We start from the raw sequence: 23,733 nt of genomic DNA, 5'->3' as shown, positions 1-23,733 counted from the left end.
ATATATGTTTATATCTTCATGTATAGGAATAGCTTTTTAATAATGTCCTATAGGCTGTAGTATTTAATTAAGTTGAAATATTCATGTAAAGTTTTCTGAAATTATTTCTGCTGAAGATGATTCAGTTAGAGTCTGCTATCAATCAAATCACTGTATAGTTCTCTTGTATCTGCATTCTTGATACTGCCCCTCCATATGCCATTAAAATATTTCTTTTGTTTAAAATGGAAGTTGAAAAAAATCTAGGAAAATGACTCAACTTTCCAGCACTAGTAGCAGAAGCCGTTCCCCTAACGGATTTCTAGTGATAGAAGAAAGATTTGTTAGCTTCAAGACTGCACAAAATTAAATATCTCTGATACTTTCTAAGGACCAATTCACTATGAATCTTCCATTTCCTCATTGACTGTTTTCTCTGTTAAGAAGCTGGGATTGATTTTTATTTCCCCAGTAGAAATTAAAAACGGACAAGTACACAGCAGCACATCAGTTGTGCTTGGTTTAATGCCCTTATGGGCAACAGTGACCACTTGCACTTCTGCCTACAGAGTAGTGAAAAATACAAGTCCTAAATTAATTATTTTTTTAGCTTTCCATGCTTATTACTTAAAATATTAGTAAGATAAAAGCCCGACTTTTTGTACTCTTAAAGAATTCCATACTAATGTGAGTCAATTCTTCTTCAGTTCTGACTCTCAAGTAGCAACATGGAGAGCCATAATTACAAGTTGCTGCTTTAATGTAATATTGTGATATAATCAAAATTAAAATTGGATTTATTATTTTGAAATTAAATTAACTGGTGCAGAATGTTAGACAGATTGTTGCATGTAGCAGTAAGTCGACGTAGTCAGATTCTTTGCTCCAGCGTATCAGTATAATTCTAGGGGGATCCTGGATATAATTACAGACAAAATGTAATCATTTATGCTCATAAAATATTAATATATTTCTGGGAAATTTTTGTTTGATAAAGAAAAAATTACAATGTGGCTGTATTTTTTGCAGTATTTACAGAACGCATCATACCAGTGCTTTGTGCTGTTTCTATTTGTTCTTCTCCATATGCTGAGTTTTTAAAAATAATCATGTTTCTAGATTCAGCACCCTTACAACCAGTGCAGCAGTAGGTATCCAGGATACAGAGCATGAGAAAGAAACTAAGAAAGTTGTTTGTTTGTGTCAGCAGCCATCTGTTAAAACAAAAACCTTCCACTTGGTAGAATTTTCTTCCAACACAAAATAGCTATGTTGTGGAACCTATCTAGTATTATATAATAAAGCAAGCACACTTGGCAAATTTAATTTAATGTCAACCTTGAAATATAACTTAGGAGAAGAGGTAATACAGTAAAGCAGTAATAGATAGATAGTTGATGTGTACGCTACCAAAATAGTGTGCTTATGCAAAGGAGATTGAATCTCAAAGCAAATGAAGCTTTTAGCCACATCTAAAAACCTGCAGGTACTTCACAAAAATTTAGTCAATCACCAAATTTGACATTTGATATTAATTCTCTAGTTTTTAATAGGTGCTCTGAATAAAGTAGATCAAAATTGAAAATATCTTAAAGATTGCTTATTCAGCCCTCTGTAAGAATATTCAGATGCAAAATAGCTTTTAAAAAAAGAAGCAGCACTAGGTGGGTGATTTTATTTTGAGGAGCTTAAAGCAATTTAATGGGAATTAGAGTGAAATGATCTTAGAAAGCAAATCATCTTGTATTTGCCAGTTCTGGTGTTCCGGGTACCTTCATTTGGAATATCTAGTGCAAAGGTCTTTCAGAGACCAGACACTGGACTGTGTATCTCATCAACATGAAAATTACTTTTGAGAATTCAAGAAGAAAATTGTCTGCATTAGTAATCTGATAATGCTGGGGTTTGGCTCATATGCAGCTTTGCATGCACTCCATTACATGGATATCCGTGACTTCTCAGACCAAATACCATCTTGCTGTTTTCAGAAGAATTACAAAACAGTTACATTTGCAACAATGAAATATTTATGATAGAATGATGTGCAATATTCTTTTTATTACTGCCTTGTCTTTCTCACATACTGCAGAACAAGTGAAAGGCAAAAAGAAGGATTCATGTTTCTGATCTTTCTTTCACAACATAATGCAGAATGCAGCACCGTGGTTACAAAAGTGGGAATACCAAATAGTGTTTATATCAAGAGTTCATAATGAATCAGATACAACGAGGTTTTGTTCTTCCATTCAAGTGCATGGAAGAACTTCTAAATGCTTTTAGTGTAGAGGTTTATAACAGTGGACCCAAAGCCCCATCTGAAGACAAGACAGTTTAGTGGACTGTCAAATATGGCGAAGTTCTTTCAGGGAGAGGCCTGTAGTCACCTTAAAGTCAGGGCAACAGAACATTTACTACTTCAACTTGGTCATCCTGTGAGCAGCTGGAAGCAAGGAGCTGTGAGTGTCTTGCTCCCTCCCTTCCCAGCTGACAGTATATCATGTGGCTCTGCTTCTGCTGACCATCTCCCCATCAGGCCAACTTAAAGCATGTTGAGAGAGGCCTGCTTTAGAAATTTCTCTTGAAATTTTTTTCTCTGGACAGATGCATCTAAAAAGATACTTATGACTGTAGCTAAAGTATCTCGCTTGCCAAAATAAATTACTTTAGCTGGGAAAGCAAGGAGTTGGCAAAGAAAAATAACTTATAAGAAAAACAAGTAACAAAAATGATGTATGTACAGTGTCATGTGCTGTGATTTTTCTGCGCTTCTTCTTCCCCAAAATGGAACTGTTGGCATAGTATTGCCTGTAGCATACTGGATGTAGAATGCTAGGTCTTCTGCAGCTTCCTAAATTTAATTTCTCCTTCTTACTTTAAAAGGTACATACCAGGGGCAATGGACAGGAGGGATGCGACATGGCTATGGTGTACGTCAGAGTGTGCCCTATGGAATGGCAACCGTGATCCGTTCACCCCTCCGAACATCCCTCGCTTCACTTCGAAGTGAGCAGAGCAATGGCACTGTTCTACACGATGTCACTTCAGACAGTCCAGCTGGAACAAGAGGAGGTTTTGTGCTCAATTTCCACAGTGATCCAGAAGCCATGGGCATTAAGAAAAAAGGAGGCTTATTCAGAAGAGGATCCCTTCTTGGTAGTATAAAACTTAGAAAATCTGAATCTAGGTCATCAATATCTAGCAAACGGAGCTCTGTCAGGAGTGATGCTACTATGAGCAGAATTAGTTCTAGTGATGCCAACTCTACAATTAGCTTTGGAGATGGTGACTGTGATTATTCCCCTATGGAAGACCACGTTGATGCTACCACTACAGAAGCTTATATGGGTGAATGGAAGAATGACAAGCGCAGTGGTTTTGGTATTAGTGAGCGTTCAAATGGTATGAAATACGAAGGAGAATGGCTAAATAACAGGAGGCACGGGTATGGATGTACCATGTTTCCAGATGGCACCAAAGAAGAAGGAAAATATAAAAATAATGTTTTGGTCCGTGGAATAAGAAAGCAGCTTATACCAATACGAAATACAAAAACTAGAGAAAAGGTGGATAGAGCAATAGAGGGTGCCCAGCGAGCAGCTGCCATGGCAAGAACCAAAGTGGAAATTGCAACTTCAAGGTATGTTATTGCAAAATGTATTTGTGCATCAGTACATTTTCAGAAACAAAAATATGATACAATGTGTTAGCTCACTGTTGACAAAAGCAAAGATGTAAATATTGTTTTTTGTATTTGTTTACCTTTCAGTTTCAAATAGGTAGTTCCATTGACTTCAGTGGCATTTCACATATGAAGCTTAGAACTGTAACTCATTTGAGTAAAGATAGTCCTCAATGTTCCATTTTTGTACATTTTTGCTTTCACTCAAGACCTGCTGTATTATGTCTTTAAACCTGTTTGGAAAACAAAACTAGCAAGGAAATGTAGAGAACGTTTAGGGGACGTGAGATCAAGAGTATCTTCCCAGAAGCATGCTCTAGTTATGCTTTTTGTGTTGATTTTTTGGGGAGAACCTGAGATTGTCTGAAGTTACCCAATTGTCACTGAGCATCTTAAGATGAATTTGAAAAACTGTGGTACGAATAGTGTAAGAATAATGGTCAAGGCTCTTGTGCTTATAAACTGTTGATTTAGTTGCCAGGTCAGCATCTGCCAAAAGGGCAGAGGACTCTTGTTTTGGAGCATGTTTCTCTTGCAGTTTGAATACGTCTGGATCTTATGGCCACCACTTCAAATAGTGGTTGTCTTATCCCGACCCCCCCACCAAGTGTTTGACTTAGGAGAATTCCATGGATGTTAGTAGTGGGGGGAAAACATAATTTTAAGTTTTGAACTCAAAACGAGCAACCAAGTAAAGTTTTCTGAAATGAATTTGTTACAAATTAAATCAGAATATGCAATTTTAATAGATTTTACTTTTAAGACTGAGAGATCTTAAGGCTGTTTAATTTTTAAAGCTTTCCAGTAAGTTTCTGTGGCAGTGTCTCTGTTGTTAGTTTTAATTTGTTTCCTCAGGCAGGCTTTTCTTGAAATATGCTGCAGAAAAAAACAAAACAAAACAAAAAACAAACAAACAAACAAAAAAAAACCCAGAGATGTGAAAGAAAGAAAATCTTCATGCTATTTTAGAAATATTACATTTAGAGCTGCCCAACTGATTCCTGATATAGTGGGGTCAGCAGTGTGTGCCCAGTGACTATCCCTGCTCTGATAGTCATAAAGAATACAGAAAAGACAAAAAACTGCTTAAGTGAGAAAGCTTGAATAGCAAAAAGGAGTTGAGACACAAATATGAAGAATTAAGCATATACTGCTAAAGAACCTTTCTGAGCACTGGTCACCTAATTACCTAGAGGGTGGTATATACTCGGTTACTTCTATAAATACATGTAAGGTATTATATGGCAGCCTACCATATCAGCAGAGCAGTAATAGTGAACTTGAAGGAATTACTGGGTGCCAGTCGTAATCTGTGACTATAAACTAGTTCTGAAAGAATTCAGGCAATGGGAAGTGTGGATAAGGAGAGTCACCGCTTCCCATCTGTACTGAAGCTATTAAAAAGTTGAGTTCTGAGGTTACAAAGCACAGTGTATGCACTTCCTCTTTGTGAAGGTGTGTGTCTCCAAAGTGTTTAGTTTGCTGTTTCTTCCACTTCAGATGAAGGACAGAGCTCAAATTGCTTCTTTTGGAACAGCCCATTAAAACAATGTTTATTTCTTGAATAGATGTTTTTGAAAGTGATCAAGCATTGGAATGGGCTGTCCCAGGAAGTAGCGGATTCTCCATCCCTGGAGATATTTAAAAAGAGACTGGATGTGGCACTCAGTGCCATGGTCTGGTAACTGCAGTGGTAGTGGATCAAGGGTTGGACTTGATGATCTCTGAGGTCCCTTCCAACCCAGCCAATTCTATGATTCTATAAAAGTGCAACAACAGAAGACGTCATTTGTAGTGCAGCTGTGACCATGGGCTATTATTTTTTCTTTTTTCCAATGAGAATCTCTCAGAAGCAGTCTCATGTCTACCAGTATGGATAGGAATATGACAGATTTAGCTTTTCTCTCTCTCAGTAGCCTTTGTCTCAGTGCCAGTACAGTTAGTGCAAAGGCAAAGAGAGCTGGTACCTGGTCAGGCAGTATCAGGAATAACAATTAAATTCACTTACGGGTGTGTGTTGGGCTCACCTCGTATGGATGACATGATTCTTCTTGTCTCTAAAGTTTTCAGAACTGCCTTTACTGTCAACCAGTGGGGGCAAGGCCGTGGCATTATGTGAACTAAGGGACTGTCATACTAGCAGAGTCAATAGTGCTGACTGTCTTAGAGCCAGATCATCTGGAAGAGATTCTAGAAGAGGGCTGAGGAAGAAACATCCACTTCAAGCAGTTGGTAAATTCTAGGCTCACAGGACTGGTACAGTTTCATACTGAAAAGCATCTGTCCCTCTGAAACCCAAGAACCAGTATTTGTTTGTGACTGCTTTTTTTACCAGACTAATATATTAATAAAATTAATCTTTCAGACAGTAGCATTCCTGTGGTGTCCTAGATGAATGTGAGGATGGTGATCTTGTCTGTTTCCCAACAATTACTGCTGCACAAAAAAGTCCAGAAGGCCTTTTTTCATTTCTCTAACGTGTAATACAAAGGTGGTTCTTCCCATGTGGCATACCCTCACTGCATGCTGGCCTATAAAACCTTCTGTGTTTCAGACCTGGCAGATGTCACCAGTAATTTGTGCTTACTGTAGGTTTCCATTCCATTAGTGGAAGAACTGTGGAGAAAAGATAGATTTTTATTTTTTTTTCTCAGCCCCAAGCCCACCAAATCTCCAGCTTTCCATTCCAAAGATATAGCAACCCTGGCTCTCATCCAGATTACCTTCATTTTCAGTACAGCTTTCCATGGTGTGCTGTAGCTCTTGTATTCTTTATTCTTAAAATGTTTGCTTAGCCAAATGAAAGCAGGCTGTACTCCTCTTCATAGTTCTCTGCTGGTCATGACAAGTTTGGCTGATAGGTTGACCTGGGACAGATGTCCACCCAGTCATCAACAAGACCAGCTACTGATTTGCTTTATATTCCTGATGTCTTTTTATGTCCAAAAGCCCTCCTACGTAATCTGTGTCGCCTTCCTTTATCTAAAATAGCACTGTGGTGTACAAAGAAAAATCTGAAAGTTAGGTTAAATGGTACTTCTCTGAAGCTGAATTTACGTTGGCTCCCCTGACTCAGCCTTTGGGATTTGAGGCATTTGTACTGAGGTGTTTTAATAGCAGCAATTCCCAAAAGATACCAGATCACAAAATCATGTGATGTATGGAAAGCCGCTGTATCAGGGAAATAATTACCAGCCTCTGCTGCACAGATCTGTATCCAAAATGGATTAGAAATTAACAATGAATAAAAATGGTTTTAAAATTATAATGCAGCTTAAAAGTCTTGTTTGCATATTTCAGTTTTCCGAGCTCTATTTAAGACAAAATATTAAGGTGTGAATGTAAAAATCACAGAATTTGAGGAACCTCAGAAGCGTGTTCAGTATTTTTCCCTTTTAAGACATTAAAAGGCTTTTTTTAAAAAAAAGTCATTATTATAGGCAGTAATTGGATCAAATCATTAACCCATTTGTGCCTAATGCAGTCAGGTTTACTTTATATGCCTTTTTTTGGGTCTTGGTGTCTGAAAAGGAAGGCAGTCTCCCAGAAATTTATAAAAAAACTTCCTATGCTATTTCAAGCATGTGTGATAGGCTGGAATATGTACATTTGGAAGAGCCCTTTGGAAGGTGTTTAAGCCCCAAATGTCCACTCAACCAAGAGTCAGATAGAACCTTGTTTTCAGGATATAAAATAATTCTCATTATATGGGTTTTTAAGTTCATTGCTGTAATGTATCTTATTCAAAGGAGATACCCCTCTGCAGCTCAAAATAAACTGGAATTATATTAGAGCACTTCTTTCCTAATATGAAAATCGCTGAAGTTCTTATTAGAGGAGTTGTTTAGTGTACTATCTTAACTTTGTCTTCATTAATACTTACAATGATATACACTCTAAGATAGTTTTAATTAATTTTCAGAGTTTGAAAATGAACTTATCTTCTAATAATCAGTATCACTATGTGGGTTTTAATGTATCGCTCCTTTAAGTAAATAGGTAGTACTGGAAGCAGAAGAGATGATGTTTGTTGACACACAACCCTTCATACACTTTTTTTTTTTTTTCTTTCCTCTGGGAAAGTCAGTATTATAGATATATAGTATACAGATTCAGAATAGAGCTTTCAGAGCCACAACTTTTTATTTTCTTCTTCTTTCAGATTTTTTCTAGCTAGTGGTCAACTAGAAATTCCCCTTTAAGTGTTGACTCTCTGAGGGAAAAACCCAAAACTTGGTAGCAACATAGAGGGACAGTATAAAAGTATAGTAAGAGTAAGCAATATGAATCAGATGATAGTGTGTGACACTATCAAAGGAAATAACACTTCCTTGTTGGTATTTTCCATATTCTCCATTGATCTTTCAGATCATAAGACAGGCAGGGTAAAGAATTGGATCTTTTATATTATGCTTTCCACAGCAGCTAAGTACTTTTAATGATTCCAAGGCTGTGAGTGAGTTTTAGGTAAGGTATACTGACATAACATGCTGTGAGAACTTGACCACCTTAAAAGCAATATTGTAATGGGTTCTCATTACATGAGCACCTGAGGTTTGGTGAAGGATAATGGTGCCTTTGTGTTAGGCATTGCACAAAGAAATGACCCTGTCTGGAGACCTTGCAGTCTGGGAAAATGGCAGTGCCCAACAACTGGAAAAAAACTGGCAAAAGGCTGTGGAAGGACTTGAGATCAAGATAACGGTAAAATTAATATCTTGCAGCTAATAACATCATGCAGTTCCTCCTTGTTAATTAGTTCTCTGTGCTCAGATAGCAGTGAGTAGCAAGCCTTTAGTCAGGAAGACCTTTTAGGGGGAGCACTGAAGGGAGATTAACTGGGGACTTTTTCTGCATCGATTTCTTTTTCAGAGTAGCTTTTTTAGATGGCTCAGTTTTATTTTAACATGTTTGTGTCCAAGTCCACAGATGTTGACTTGGTTTCAGCCTTTATTTTCAATAGAAACCAGAGAAACTCCAGTTGTGACCCATGCAGTGAGCCGCCTGCTTTCTTCTGCACAGCTGCAGAGGAGCCTGGAGTTGGTGGAGGAGCTGCAGGAGGAGGGTACAGGAGGATTGACTTCATCTCTGTCATAGCAGCCTCCTGGAACCATTAATAAACTTCTGTAATGTTCAGCACCGAGGATGATTTAGAGAGTAATCACGGACCCTGAGGCCTGGCCCAGGCCTGAGCGCTTAGCGCTGGGTTCGTGTCATTGGGCAGCACCTGCTCCTGAACAGTGCCACTGTTGTCCTCTTCATAGGACAACCATTATGTAAAAAAACACTGCTTATATTTTTCATGACCGTAATGCAGAGTAAGTTTCAGCATGCTGTGCTACGTGTGGTGGGTTTACACGAAGTATGCGGAACCGTCGGGAAGGAGCACTGGATGTTTTGTTGGTCCGTTCCTTCGTTGTGTTCATTGCCTTGTGCGACCAGTACTCTTGGCTTGACCTGAACAAACTGTGATTTCTAGGGAGAACTGGAATTATATGAATGTGGGAGTATAGTTTGTGTTCACACTAGATGGCAGCTGCCAGTCATTCCAAATGACACTGAATTATGTGCGTGCACACAGCTTTCCATCATGGGTTTAGCTGACTCTACCAATCTCACTTTACTCAAGAAACTAAACTGGACACTTGCGAGACCAGTGCTTCGTGCATCTTTGAGATGCTTTACTTATTATAGCTGAAATATGAACATTGTGTTTAGGAATAGAGTCCAACAAATACCAAAGGTATTTATATAATCCTGCTTGCTTTAGTACAAAGAGCTGCCTCGGGTTCAAAACAAAATCGATTTTCATCATTTTATTACATAGGTCGATTTGAAGATAACAGCTAAAATGCTGTGGCAAAACTTAAAACCCATCTTCAGCTACTATGGATGGTAATTTTAATGTTAATTCTGCACTCTTCAGAGGAAAGCATATGTTCCTTGAATCCTGTGGGAGTTATACCACTAACTTCAGTGGGGCACATTTTCACTTGGATTTCATAAACAACGCATTGGTGAAAGATACAGTCTTGGTCTGTTCCGCTGCTGCTTGCTGGGGAATGAATAATACATCTGTTGAAAATATACAAATTTTGTAAACACTGCTGCACAGATTTGATTTCTTTTCTTGGTATTTAGTGTGGTAAGATTACATGGCTAAAAAGAAGTTAAATTACTTCTTTACTATCCCTCCACTGACAATTTAAGGAAGCTTCAAGTATTTGACTTTTTGGTCAAATTACCTATATCAAAGTACACCTACCTACATTTGTAAGTCTGAATAGGGCTATATTTAAAAAAAAAACAAAAAACAAAACCAAAAACCAACTAAACAAAAAAAGGGCAGCTCTGGAATACAGCCAGTCTTGCTTTGTGTTTGTATTAGGCATTGTTACTCCAGAGTTGCTTTTCTCATGTGTTTAAAATCAGGAGAGGGCTAATATTAGATTGAAAATACTCTCTTCTTTCAGAACCACTGTGCACCACTAGTTTTAAAGTAACCTTTTTTCTTAGCCTCTTTTTTTAAATATGCAAACCTTCTTGAAATGTTTCTTTTGCTCACCTTCCAGAACACTTAAGTTAGGAGCAGAAAGAATCTTATAGTGGAAGCTCACTAGGTGTATATAAAAACACTAATGATTTTTTTTTTTTTTTTTTGGTAGTGATACTGAGATAAACTAGCAAAATACTAATATTTTTTTTAACCAAAGAAGATAAGGTGTTACATGGGTTTTTATCTGAGTTTTTACACAGCATTTGTTTTGATCTGTATTACAATTGTTCCAAAACTAAACTGCAAGCAGCATCTGTCTCTACTGACTTTCAGGAGAGTTTCTGTGATGGAAATAAATCTCCATTAAAAAAAAAAAAAAAGCCAGAAAAACTGGATCATTGTACTGCTTAGTCACATATGAACCATTGTGTAAAACCATTTAGACTTAATTTCACTGCGTGCTATGAAAATATTCTCAAAACCAGAAAGATAATGTTTGTCTACTGTAGGCAGTATTACTAAATCTATGTGACTAGTAGTCAGAGCTTGAGTAATTCACTTGAAGTTATGCTCGAAGACTAAACCGATTACTACAGAATCTTCTTCAAAGAAGTAAGAAAACGTAGTCTCATTTAACTATAACTTTGTTGATTCTACTGTGTGGAATGTTTTTCAGTGAACAACTACAGCAGAAAAAGTAATTCATATGAGCTTTTTAATGCCCCCTATCTTGATCTAATTATGTTTCCCAAGAAATAATTGATTTTCTGAAAACTGGTGTAGCTCATTGAGTCATGCTGTTTGTTTGAATTCTAATTGATCAGTGATACATATTATCTTTTCTTTTATCTGGACATTAATGCATTTTTCTATTTTATATATCTAATACAGATTGGTTTGTATTTTCTACACTTTCTTTTGCTTACCTCATTGTTGTTTTCCTCTTCTAGTACTACTGTATTTGTACATTGTAATGTTTTCTTCTTTATTCTCCTACAGTTCACTTTTCTCATTGTCCTGGGAGGCAGAGGCTCTGTCTCTGTGTGGATAGGGTCCAGAAGTAGATTTTTCCTCATGAGCTTATTCCCCCTCAAACAACATGTTAATGTTTAACATGTGCATCAACAGACTGATATTGATTTTGTCCCCTTTAGATGTTTCTCCAGTTCTCCCAAGAGCTCATTCCTGCAGTCACCTCAAAAAGTTTTACTTCATGGATGACGTTAGGGTTGTTACGTTTTGCGGATCACTCTTAAATTGAACTTCATTTACCATTTAAGATCAGTGAGTGTTGGGCAGCACTCCTTTGCAATTGTGCCTCATACTTCTGTAACAGTGACATTCACAAATTTTGGCCCTTAATTGTTCATACCTTCTTCCCAACACCTTTCCCCAGCAGAGAGGGCTGCAGTGCCTCTCTTCTGTAGATGGGGTTGTTCAGCCTGGAGAAGAGAAAGCTTTGGGGACGCCTTATAGCAGCCTTCCAGTACTTGAAGCAGCCTACAGGAAAGCTGGGGAGGAACTTTAAAAAAGGGCATGTAGTGATGGGACAAGGGGTAATGGTTTTAAGCTTAAAGGGGGTGGATTTAGATGAAGAAGAAATTTCCTGTGAGGGTGGTGAGATATTGGCACAGGTTGCCCATAGAATTTGTGGCTGCCCCCTGCCTGGCAGTGTTCAAGTCCAGGTTGGATGGGACTTTGAGAAACCTGGCCTACTGGGAGATGTCCCTACAGGAGGGACAGGAACTAGGAGGGTTGGAACTAGAGGATCCTTAAGGTCGCTTCCAACCCAAACCTTTCTATCTATGATTCTGTTACTCTGTGATTTATGAAAGCCCTGGGCTCTCAGCCCTGAGCCCTGTGGATATTGAGTGCCGAGTATTCTTGGTTGCGAAAACCAGTAAGTCCAGAGACTAAGACAATGAATGTAGAGAACAAGTAGTCACAATGATGTCTCTGAATAAGTTCACCAAAGAGTTTGTCGTAAATTTGATTTAACCTTTTCTTCAAATTGTAGTTGTTTAGAATATGCTCTAGATTACTTTGAGCAATATTCTCATATGTTCCAACTTTGAGGTGTCATGGATATTTGATTTGAATTCATCTGCTCCTTGCACTTACAATGACTGAAAAGCTATAAATTGGTCTTGAGTTCTGTATAATAGAGTTTACTGCTGACAGAAAGAGGCCTTGCTGGATATCTCTGACACTTTGTTATACACCTAGGTATTTGCTGCTTCCCACAAGAACAAAGCCTGATTGGAATCCATTTGATAAGAACACCATTAAATTTTGGACCAATATAAAAAAAAGTCCTCAGAAATGTTGTATTGTTCCCTGTATTTGAGCAGGTTTCATGCAAGCATTTCTCTAGCAAAACCTGTAAGCTGGCTTCCTCGCAGCAAAAATCCTTTCATTTATTTGCTATTTCACAATATATCTACTCAGCTATTTTTAATAATGGAGGCATTTTTGATTGACAGTTCAAAGAACATCCCAACTTTGTAGGACAGTATGAAAAAAGTCAGCTGAAACTATCTTGAGAAACCTTGCTTGGTTATTCAAAGCCCTTGACAATTTAAGGAATTATCTTCTGCTTTAAGTGCATCTACTCAGATACTTAAAAAGGTACTTTGGTCAAAAAGAATGTTTGCCTTGAATTTGCTGGTACATGAAAATGCATATTTGAGTGAATGGATAACTACCATTCCTTATTCCATTCAAGCAAGAAGTTCTGGTTTTACATAGAAATTCACTTTGCAGAATTTTGATGGCAGCTTCTTCTTGGATTAGCTACTTTATATACTCACTGTTAAACTTAAAACTATTTTATATCAGCTGTCAGACCCCAAAACCATTAATTATGTTTTCCTTTGTAAAGTTAACTCTCATGTTCAAGATATTCTGATCTTTTCCTCTAGTCTTTGATACTGAATTGTCTCATTTTGCAAGTAAAACTTTCAAGTGAGGTGGAAATTGAACCTGATTAGGTGCAAGTCAGCTGAGGAAGAAAGCATTTTGTACACAAGTCTGACATTTCCGTCTATTAATAAATGAAACTTTGGAGTAGAAAAAACCTTCTCATAATTATGTACACTGCATTTTGTTTCAGATGACAGTAAGGAGTGTCTTAATTCAGATAATTTCTTCAAGACTATTTATTGTTTAGAATAATCTTTATTGTGCTTTCCCCCTCCCATTCCCTTGCTTTCAATATAAATATTTTTTTTTCATTTCATGATGAATATGAAGTAAGATATAAGGGGAAATAAAAAGCAAGATTCTATTACTGTCCCAAATTCTATAAATCCATCTTTTCTTGGTTTTCATAGTAATATTTTTCTGTGAAAGATTTTAAATGTGGTATCAAGGATGTACTTCTTAATAGAATAAGCATTTAACATTAATGCAGCACCAGTGTAGTTAAAAGGAGATGAGAGTTAAAATTTAAGCCTTGAATTTTAGAGCTATTATGAAACTTTATCAGTATCTCTTTATGGTTGCTTTACTGTCCATTCTCAAAAGAAAAAAAAAAAAAATGGGGTTGTTGGGGTTTTTTTTCAGAAAAAGTAGAAGTTGCTTCAGAATTCCCATGTAGCATGTACTTCCTATGTCACTCAAAAATTGTCTACACCCTTAATTTTCTATTTGCTTCATTATCTTGATGTGTCATCAGCTTGCTTTGCATTGTGAGATTGCTATTTGAAGCATTTCTGTGGAAGATTGCCTTATTTGTTTTAGCTCAATTAGTTCAATTATTTATGTGTATGTGTCACCAATTCCCAGTCACTGATTAGCCTTGCTTAGGAATGGGTAAAATTAAGAATAATTTCAGATATGCATTTATTTTCTAGAAAATGTAAATTCTGTGTCAATATCCCTATTTTTTGACCCTGTTATTGCTATCAGTGTAATGCATTTTCTTCTGTTGGAAAGAAATGCATTAGATGGATTAGCAAAGCACTAAAAATATCTTTGCTTAACCACCAAATTATATAACCATCCGATTTCTGTTGGATGCTGGTCTCATGCTGTGGTGCATTTTAGAAATTTGCCTTTTACAGCACAATAAGTGAAAAAAGTTTTTGGTTTACATCAGCTCTTCTGTCAGAGTTTCAAATATATCTTTATATGCCATCCTTCACTCAAAAAGCTAAAAGTAGGATTTACTGAACGCTTCTGATAACTTTTGTCACTTCAAAATTTGAAACTGCTGCTGCTTTTAATACAGTATATTCTTTCCTCTTGCTGGTCAGTCTGGGGCAGTTTGTCTGATATTTTCGTCAGGCTTGTGGTTTGTTTTGGCAGAGGGGTATTTTTTAATGACCAGTAATTTAGGTCATATCCACTGACATGGGATTTTTCTAGAAAGCTCTTCATGTATACAGAAGATCTGGTCACAGTCACCAGGTGTAGGTCTAAGTGTCATCTTTTTGTCTGCATTTTCTGTATCATTTGAACAAAAGGATTTTCTGGAGTTAATCTATTCCATAGACCTCTGCAAGGAGAGAGCAAGAGGAAAATTGTTAATCTTCCCTTAGATCAATTAAATTTATTTTTATTTTTTTCCTGAATTTATCTTAAAGATCTTAAGTGATTTATCTCTCATTACACTACTCCAGTATTTGACTTTGTAAATAGGTCTAGTAGTAAGTTAGTGCTGTAGCTCAAATTCTCTCTACATGGGTAAATAAAGAAAATAGAGGCTTAACTTAAACCTATAGATAATTGACTGAAATACTCATACAAGATGTTTGTGGTGAGATAACTTTGTAGACTGCTGACATTTTTAAATTTCTTTACGTCAAAAAGCTCACACATTGCAATGGAACTATAGCCTGTGCTTGGGTTCCCTGTGACAGGGCTGCAAGATTTTTGTCTTTGTGAATGTGACAAGACAAATCTGCTTGTATCTTAAGGTCAATGAAGTGTCACCTTAGTCTGCAGTTACATCCTTTCCTGCTGTTTGTTTTTCTATTGTGTAGCTGAAATGAAAAAGAAAAAAAACTGAATGCAGGAAAAAAGGAAATGATGCCATCAGAGCAATCCCTTTGCATGCAAGGGAAAAGACTCTACATAAAATCAGCTGGCTAAAGGGCATGAGAACATCCTGAAAGGTAATTGGGCACCTTTTGTTGAAATACTCTGATCTATCCCATTAACTTGTTCAGTGTTTCTCAGAAACAATGCCTACAGACCAAGGCGTGATCCTCAGCCTTTTTCCATTTACTCGATGCCAAAAAAGTGCAGTTATTGTAGTATACACCAGCATTTTAAAGCTAGTGTTGCTTAGGTACTGTTTCTGGAGGAGTATGGACACAAAGGGTTCAAACTTTCCTTGGCAAGCTTTTTTTTTTTTATTTCACTCATTGTGTTCTTTACAAGAGGGAGAACTCAAGAAGGACAGGGAAGTGCTTGAAAGAGTCCAGCGCAGAGCTACTAAGATGATTAAGGGAGTGGAACATCTCCCTTATGAGGAAAGGCTGAGGGAGCTGGGTCTCTTTAGTTTGGAGAAAAGGAGACTGAGGGGTGACCTCACCAATGTTTTCAAATATGTAAGGGGTGAGTGTCAGGGAGATGGAGTTAGGCTTTTCTCAGTGGTGACCAGTGATAGGACAAGGGGTAATGGGTGTAAATTGGAGCATAGGAGGTTCAAGTTGAATATCAGAAAAAATTTTTTTACTGTAAGGGTGACAGAGCCCTGGAACAGGCTGCCCAGGGGGGTTGTGGAGTCTCCTTCATTGGAGACATTCAAAACCCGCCTGGACACGTTCCTATGCGATGTACTCTAGGGGGCCCTGCTCTGGCAGGGGGGGTTGGACTAGATGATCTTTCGAGGTCCCTTCCAACCCCTAGGATTCTATGATTCTATTAACTCTGTGCCTTTTTCAGACCCTTCTCAGACTTCATCTCTACAATCATGTGCCTTGAAGGGTATGAGTAGAAAGCTGAAATTGCTACTATTTGTTTTGGGTTTTTTTTTATTTAACATCTTGCTATTGGTCCACTATTTCCTTCTGTTCCTTTCTGTCTGGAATATTTCTCTCCACATGTTCCATCTCATTTATTAAGTCCTGTGGACTCTGGGGCCTGCTTACTCTCTGTGTCTTAAATGACTGAAATGGTGGAACTTAGGCTACTTGTCATCATGCAAGTGTTAACAGAATATATACACTAATAATAACAGGAGCAATGAGAACATTATTTCCTGTGGGAGTTGTTAGAACTGTGCTGTTTTGTTTAAATCCAAGAATATCATCTTCAAAAGCACTCTGCTGGTAAGAATAAACAAGATTTTTGTCTCTCTCTTTTCCTTGTGACATACCAGTATAGACACTACAGAATCCTAGTTTTCAAGTCTCTAGTTTCTTCTCAAAGGGAAATAACTAGTTTTTGCTTCTGGATGTTGGCCTGTGTGCAATTGCCAGCCATTAGAGAGAATGGTATGAATGCATTATGGCTCTCTCTTCTGCCTTTCTACTGCTGAAATATGGCTTAATATTTATGCCAAACAAAATAGACACAGATTTCTGTAGATTTAAAAAAAAAAAAATATTGAGAGGAGGATTATGTGAGCTTAGGTAAGAAAACAGAGAGTTCAAACATGAGCATTTTAAAGAGGAAGGCAGAAAACCTGTGTTCTTTGATAAGAAGAACAAGAAATTTGGCGTGATTCAGATTCTGGTATTTCTAACTGAAAGAAGAATTTCAGTAGAGGGGAATCCTTGTCATGCATTGGAGTGTATTAATGTTCTTAATATGAGAAAATTATTCTCTAATTGATCTAAAAATTACAGTCAGAATAGAGAGAATTTTGTGGAGTTTTACTATGAAAACACTCAAATGCTTCCACACTATAATTAGAAATAAAAGGGCCTTACATGACCTCAAAGGGCTTCTTGAAGTTACTTCATTAATCCTTGAAGATTATACAGGTTGCTGCTTTTTACTACTTTTTGCAGTGTAGATGCTTTTGTATAGCAAAGATTCTCAGCATACTAGTTAACCAGATAAATGCATCTTAACAAGCAAGGGGTGTTTTTTTCCCTCAGCTTTACTCATTTGGTGCACGTTTCTGGAAGGTCACCTAGATTCTAGTGCCTGGCTAGGTGCTTGTACCACTTGCCCAGTGGCAGGGAATGCTAGGTGGTTTATTGCATGTGCAATATGACAGAGGCTTCTAAGGAAAAGAGGGTGCTGGAGCCATTCAGACAGCTGGCTCCCTGCTGTGCTTTTCCCCAAAGGATCTTTAGGAGCGAGCATGGCATGTGCTGTGAAATTCTGGTAATGGCAGCCAGATTGCTTGGTGATAGGGGCAGCAGCTCAGGGAAAGATGATGATCAGGAGTGGGCTGCTGTTACTTCCAGAATGATTCAGTCAGCAATCTGCCTGTGTGCTGCTATGTGTCCAGCTAAGAGCCAGCCCTGGGTTTCATGAATCGGTCTAGTGAACTGTCTACGTCCTCAGAACACAGGCTGGACATCAGTCCAGTGGATCTGGTGCACTGCAGAACTAGGGTATGTGAGGTTACTTTCCAAGCACGCAGCAAACTTCGGTGTGACCTTTCAGCAAATGAGTTATGGTGAGGCACCATGTTAGAGCTGCCTGCCCTGGAGCTCTGAGTGCTCCAGGAGGCTTGTATGAAAGGGAGCAGGACTGTGGAGTGAGCTGGCAAGCTCAGGTTTTCTCCAAGGCTGTGACCCTGTTGCACTTGTGCTGCACTGTGGAAAACAAAAAAGCCTCTTCTCCCCAGCTCTGGCCAGCCAAGCTGACTAGCTCACCACCAGGACTGTGCTCACAGCCTCCAGCTCTGGAGCAGACTTGTTCAGTCTTTTGAGGATAAAATCCGGTGGATTTTGGTGTACATCTGCAGCAATGAAAGCCATATAGCCTCTACAAAAAAAAAGGATATAAGCTGAGTGCTTTAGCTAACATGATTAATGACATAGTATGGTACAGGTAGTGACTTTTAATAGAAGCTAAATATGTGACATCTAGTGTGACTCCTGTATTCAAGAGCTGACCTTTTGGCAGCAGCTGTGAAATAATATACAGCAGAATCTTGTTAATTCATGCTAATGACTTAAGATACCCATCACGGATTACTTGATTTTACAACTTAGCAAGGAAGTGAAACATGATGACAAAATTTCAGAGATGCACACTTTAGCAGTATGTTCTGCTAATTTATCTTGATAGTAGCAGCTTAGTTATACATATATTTGCAGTATATGAATTAATGGATAATAGTGTCATTAATGAAAGCACCAGTAAGTTCCTGAAAAGACACTTCAGTACAGCAGCCTATTATTTATCTTCAAAAAAAGTAGGATGAATCTACTACTTACAACAGTGTGAGACCAGTGAAGTGTTCTTAAAGTAAAAGATGTTCTTTATTTAGCATTAGTAAAAATGTTCTCTTAAATCATATCATAGAAGAAATGTATCTAAAGGTATTTGTGAGAAAGTTATCCTGATTACCACAGCAGTCGTATGCAGGTATAAATGTAGGTTTAAAGCACATGAAAATTTCTATCTCCAGGTTTAATTGCTTCTGAAGGCCTAAACTGCTAACTTACGAGCCTTCTTAAAGCAGTAATTTCCAAACAACAAGCTCATTGATTACCTTCTCATATGTTCCAGTAAATTCCTTAGCCTTCAAAACAGAGTGTAAGTATCTTCGTTACAAAAAGGTCTGCAATTTTTTTATGACCAGTTTTTTTCAGTCTACATCATGTTTCCTAGTTCAGTAATATTAAGAATGCAGTATCGTTACTGGTGGTGTTTTCTTAAATGAGAAAATAAGATTTTTTTTTTCCCACTATGCCTTAGAAAACGACACTAAACCATTTAACATTTGTTACGCTTTTAGTCAAAGAAGAAGCTGAAGCCTCTCTAGATTGGAAACATCATAGACACTTGTTACTGTGCATTGGTGTGTCAGCAGAGAAGTCTGACTAAATAAGGCAATGCATGAGTAGAGCTTATCAGCATTTGACAGGAATATAGCCCGCTAACAGCTGATAGAGCGGCCCATCTTTTCTGTGCTATCATTGGCTCTCTGCACTGCACAGAGATGTATGTTTATTGTCTGCTCACTTGCTGATTGTGCTCAAAACTTAGCCCTCCACCTTTTCAGTTAGTTTATGCCAGGAGTCATACAAGGGAGCTGAAAGCCCTAGAAAGCCAAATGTATTTATATTTGTATTTATGTAAAGATGTTGAGGAAATAAGAGCCCTGCCCTTTCTCTTCCTTCTCGCACTAAATAGTCTGCAATGAGTGAATACTCTTTGGCAGTATAAATAAAAACAACCGGAAAACTTCATGCATATGGATAGCCTTATGGGACTGGTGTGCACTTAAAAATGCTTGTAAAAAATATTCATAAGATTACAAAACAAGTTCTGACTGATTTTGCTTTCCTTGCTCTGAGGCACTGATAGTGCTCAAATAAGTGGCTCAACTCCCAGTGACCCTTGTGGGGATAGTATTACACCATATGTGTTTGTAGGTGGCTTTTAAAAAAATCCAGAATAAAATACCCTTTACACTGTTTCAGTATCAGTTTTCCTGTTACACTGAGTCTGAATGTAAGGTTTTCTCCCTGTATTGTGCAGAAGTTTGGGATTTGGAGATTTTATGAATAAAATTTTGAAGATTTTATGAATAAAGTTACTGGGCCACTAAGAAATCTTTGAGGTCTGCTGGTGCCTAGCTTGCTATGGAATGTCCCAAAATGATCAAACTGCTCACCTGCAAATAGTTTCTGATAGTAGGAATGGATGTAAATGTCTGTGCATGCATGGGCTTCTTAAACAGATTTCTGAAAAATAGCAGACATTAAATTCTTACCATTCCTGCTTATGAAGACAAATCAGTGATTTGGAAATTCCTCCTTTTCTTTCAAGTCCAAGTCATTGAACTGCAAGGCTGATTTTTGGCAAAAGTTTCTGTCACCCAAAGTGACAAATGCCACAGTGAAAAATGACATTCACTTCTTCACTTCTCTATTGCAGACTTTTAATTTCTTGTTACTCCTGACTGTCTCTGTCCACTATCTTTACAAGCTGGGGAGGGAAGAAGGAAGCGGTGGATGGATGATGTACCTCCTTTTTTTTTTTTTTTGTTTTTTGTTTTGTTTTGTTTTGGGTTTTTTTGTTTTGTGTTGGTTTTTTTTTGTTTGTTTGGTTTTTTTGTGGGTTTTTTTTTTTTGTGGCACTGAATTTAGTTCTTTTCATATTAATCATTCTACATCTATCTTGAGCTCATATGTGTACCCCAGATTGCTTTTACACATGCAGCTGAAGGTTGTCTTGAGAAATTTATTGTTCTGATTTTACTGTAAATACAAATAAGACATTCTAAATGTGTCTGTAGAAAATCAGATCCAGTGTACTTCTACCTTTTCACTACACATCGTATATACTTTCTGCCACCCAATAGTCTACTTTTGGCAAGTTAGTATATTGTTTATTTTTCTGTATCCCATCATTACTGTCTTTCTGTTCTCACATCATCAGTGTTTACCCCTTGCTTGTCCCTCTTCTGTACAGGAAGCCAGCTGAGGAATGGAGATCAAAATTCTTATGGGAACCTCAAATTTTATAAAAGATTTTCATTGCACTGTCTGCAGAATGATGTGAAGAAACTATAGCAGTTCAGGAAAGTTCCTGTAACTTTGAATCTGTTGTAGTCCAAGGAAACATAGTCTTTATATGGATTTATTTTTTTCCTGTTTCTTCCTGTTACCTCTTCCCTAAGTTTCAACTGAAAAGTCAGGTTTCTTTCCTTCAAAAATTACTTCCCTGTCAGGACAAAAAAGGGACTTGAATTACTGTCATGGGAAGAATGCTCACCTGTGTGCACTCTAATCCTATACTTGCTGGAGGTGTTAGTTTCTTGTACACCATTTAGCATCAAAAAAGAATAAAATGCATCAATTCCTGATACGGAGCGAGGCATGTAATCCTATTGGCCCTGTAAGTGCTGTTTCCTTTTTCCAAAGTGGGTTGGTTTCAGGGCACTTTTTCATCATACCTAATGCAGTGCTTCAAAAAACACCCCCTGCAGTTTTAGTTGAGAGATCCATCTTCAACTCGTGAGCCTGGCTTAAATGTTCTAATGTGAATTCCTAATTTCATAGTATTGGTGCATGCAATATATTTAACAGAGATGTGTTACTGTCCTCTGAATCCATCTCTGATAATGGTACTGAAAAAATAAGCAGCTGACAGGGATGGCTGCCATCAGAGCATGTGTGGAGGGTTCTCAGTGGATACCCAGTGAAATGATGATTTGCCATGGATCTAATAGTTCTTGCATGTGGCTAACTCCTCTCAAAATAAGAACATTTTTTTCAGAGTCTTTGCTGTTCACAACATACTCTTGCTAGTTTTCTAGAATGTATCTGCAAACCCCCAGTATTGAGTTGGATGCAGTATCATACACCTGAATATACTGCATGGAAGCTGGTAGGATGTGTCCATAAAGATACAGAAGGTGTACAGCCCTGCAGTGACTTTGAAGGACAGGATGGTAAAGATATTAAAATTCCTTAGTCATTCAGGAATGCTTCATTTTGAGGGATTTTGGTAACGAATTTCATCTTTTCACTTTTGAAAATAGGTTTTCAAAATATTTATTCGTTGTAACCATATTAATTAAGCAGACTTTAAAACAGACATAAAATTTGAAATTATATGATATTGTAGTCTCTGTAAAGATTTCTATCCTGTTGGTTTCACACTGCAGACATTTAGTGAAGGCTGCCGTTAACAAAAATAAAAAAGCTTGAAGTAGTCTGGAATTCTGCAAAATGTTTTGTAGCACCTCTGTATTTGCTTATATACAATAGTAAGACTCTGCTATATTATTATTATATATAATTGATTGTATCTTATGGAAACTAAAACTTAGTAATGCTTGAACTTTAATTACTCATTCAATAGCAGTATTTTAATTGCTAAATGAGACAACATGATTAGCTTTTGTAGAAGTTTGGTTAATCATGTCTGTACTGAAGTTTACATAGAGCATCATCCTAGGTTAGGGGTTGCACTGAGTTAAAAATGTTTACCCTTGGTCAACTTTCAATGCATTTTGTGGCAGGTGTGTTTGGCATACGTCAAAATAGAGAAATAGCTTAACTTCAGTGTGTTTCAGAGATGTATTTACTTTAGTTTTGTACAGAACAGTAACTAAAAAACCAAATGCTTCTGAGAGGGAAGACTCATCCTGGATGATTTACCTGACCCCACCCACTCACTTCAGAATTAAATATAAATGTTTTGACTAAAAAGCCAAACAAGCATATTTGAAAATACCCAAGTATGTTTTAATCTTTAAAAACCAAAACAAAAACAACTTAATAGCTTCCAGCAGAAAGACTGAAAATTAGCATAATATGATATCCAGAATAACAACTGTCATTTTTAATTATTAATCATGGAAAGGCACTTTTATGCTGAGATGAAATAACTAACTTTGCTATGATGAGGATGTATTTTCACCATCCCGTTGCTTTTCACATTTTACTTTTACACAGTTCATGCTTCTAATGATTTCTAAATTCAAAATTTTCCCAGATGATTGTGACGTTACTGTTCATTAGTTCTGATTTATCTTTTGGATCAGATTATATGTTAACCAAGCAAAGTGCCACATGTGTGGTAGTTCATCCATTCAAAATTTGCTTCATCAGCTTCCAGTGTTTACTGCTTGTCTGCTGCTCGTCCTGCAGCTCCAGAAGGACAGAGTCTGTGATGCCAGATGTGAGATTTCATCTTCTTAAATTAACCACTTTGAAAGCTTTTGTACTGAAATCCACTTGAGAGGGATTTTTACTTCTAAAACTACAGTTCACCTTCCTTTATCTTTTTGTGTATAACAAATAAAAGTAATTTAACAGAGGAAAGATCTTTTTCAATGCATTCTACCACCATCTCAGATATATTATTATCTCTTCTGAGACTGTTAAGCTTTTGGCAGATGGAGTTTTGAGGTTCTAAACACAAATTTTGCTTTGAGGCTCCAGGGCATTCCTTATAGGTACCCAAGTGCTACTTTGTGTAACTAGGCCTGAGAACTACAAGTGCAATATGCTGCTGCACACACTGCAAGCTACATCCCATAGTAAATGGGAGGGACAGATCCTGACTGCATAGGCCGTATAAATCTGTATTTTTCTGAAGATGTAATTACTCCAGATTTACAGTGACTTGTCCTCCGTTTCTCATATAAAGTGGCTCGATTTTAAGTGCTTCCCCTCTTTCTGGCAGTGCTGAATTTACCAAAAGAAATCCTATTACTTCTATGATAAGAAGTGTTAAACTTGTCCAAATAATTGGCTTCCTTGCAGTAATTTTTTGTTGTGGAGTGAACCTCTCGGTACTTTCCATAATGTTTGTGAGGAAAGATAGTTAAGAAAATTGGCTAGTTGTTATTTTAAATACATATGGGAGATAGATTCTCTATGAAGAACCTATTCCTCCTAAAAGCAATATTCTTCAGTGCTGTGAAAAGTACGTGAGGTTTGCGAGGGTTGTCTATAATGTGCTAATATGGAGGGATATGTTTTCT

At 37.4% G+C, this 23,733-nt stretch overlaps 1 protein-coding gene across 5 annotated transcripts in view; it reads left to right on the top strand.

The window, feature by feature from the left end:
• JPH1 (junctophilin 1) overlaps positions 1-23,733 on the top strand; it is an 84,326-nt gene that overhangs the window by 4,192 nt on the left and 56,401 nt on the right. For all 5 annotated transcript variants that reach the window (XM_071737801.1, XM_071737799.1, XM_071737798.1 and 2 more), the window contains exon 2: positions 2,860-3,616. In XM_071737801.1, coding sequence (XP_071593902.1) covers positions 2,860-3,616 — 757 coding nt within the window. The remainder of the gene's footprint in view (positions 1-2,859; positions 3,617-23,733) is intronic.

The sequence above is a fragment of the Heliangelus exortis genome, chromosome 2 (assembly GCF_036169615.1).
Source record: "Heliangelus exortis chromosome 2, bHelExo1.hap1, whole genome shotgun sequence".
Classification (NCBI taxonomy): domain Eukaryota; kingdom Metazoa; phylum Chordata; class Aves; order Apodiformes; family Trochilidae; genus Heliangelus; species Heliangelus exortis.
Note: the sequence above shows the minus strand (reverse complement) of the source record. Positions and strands in the feature narration are given on the sequence as shown.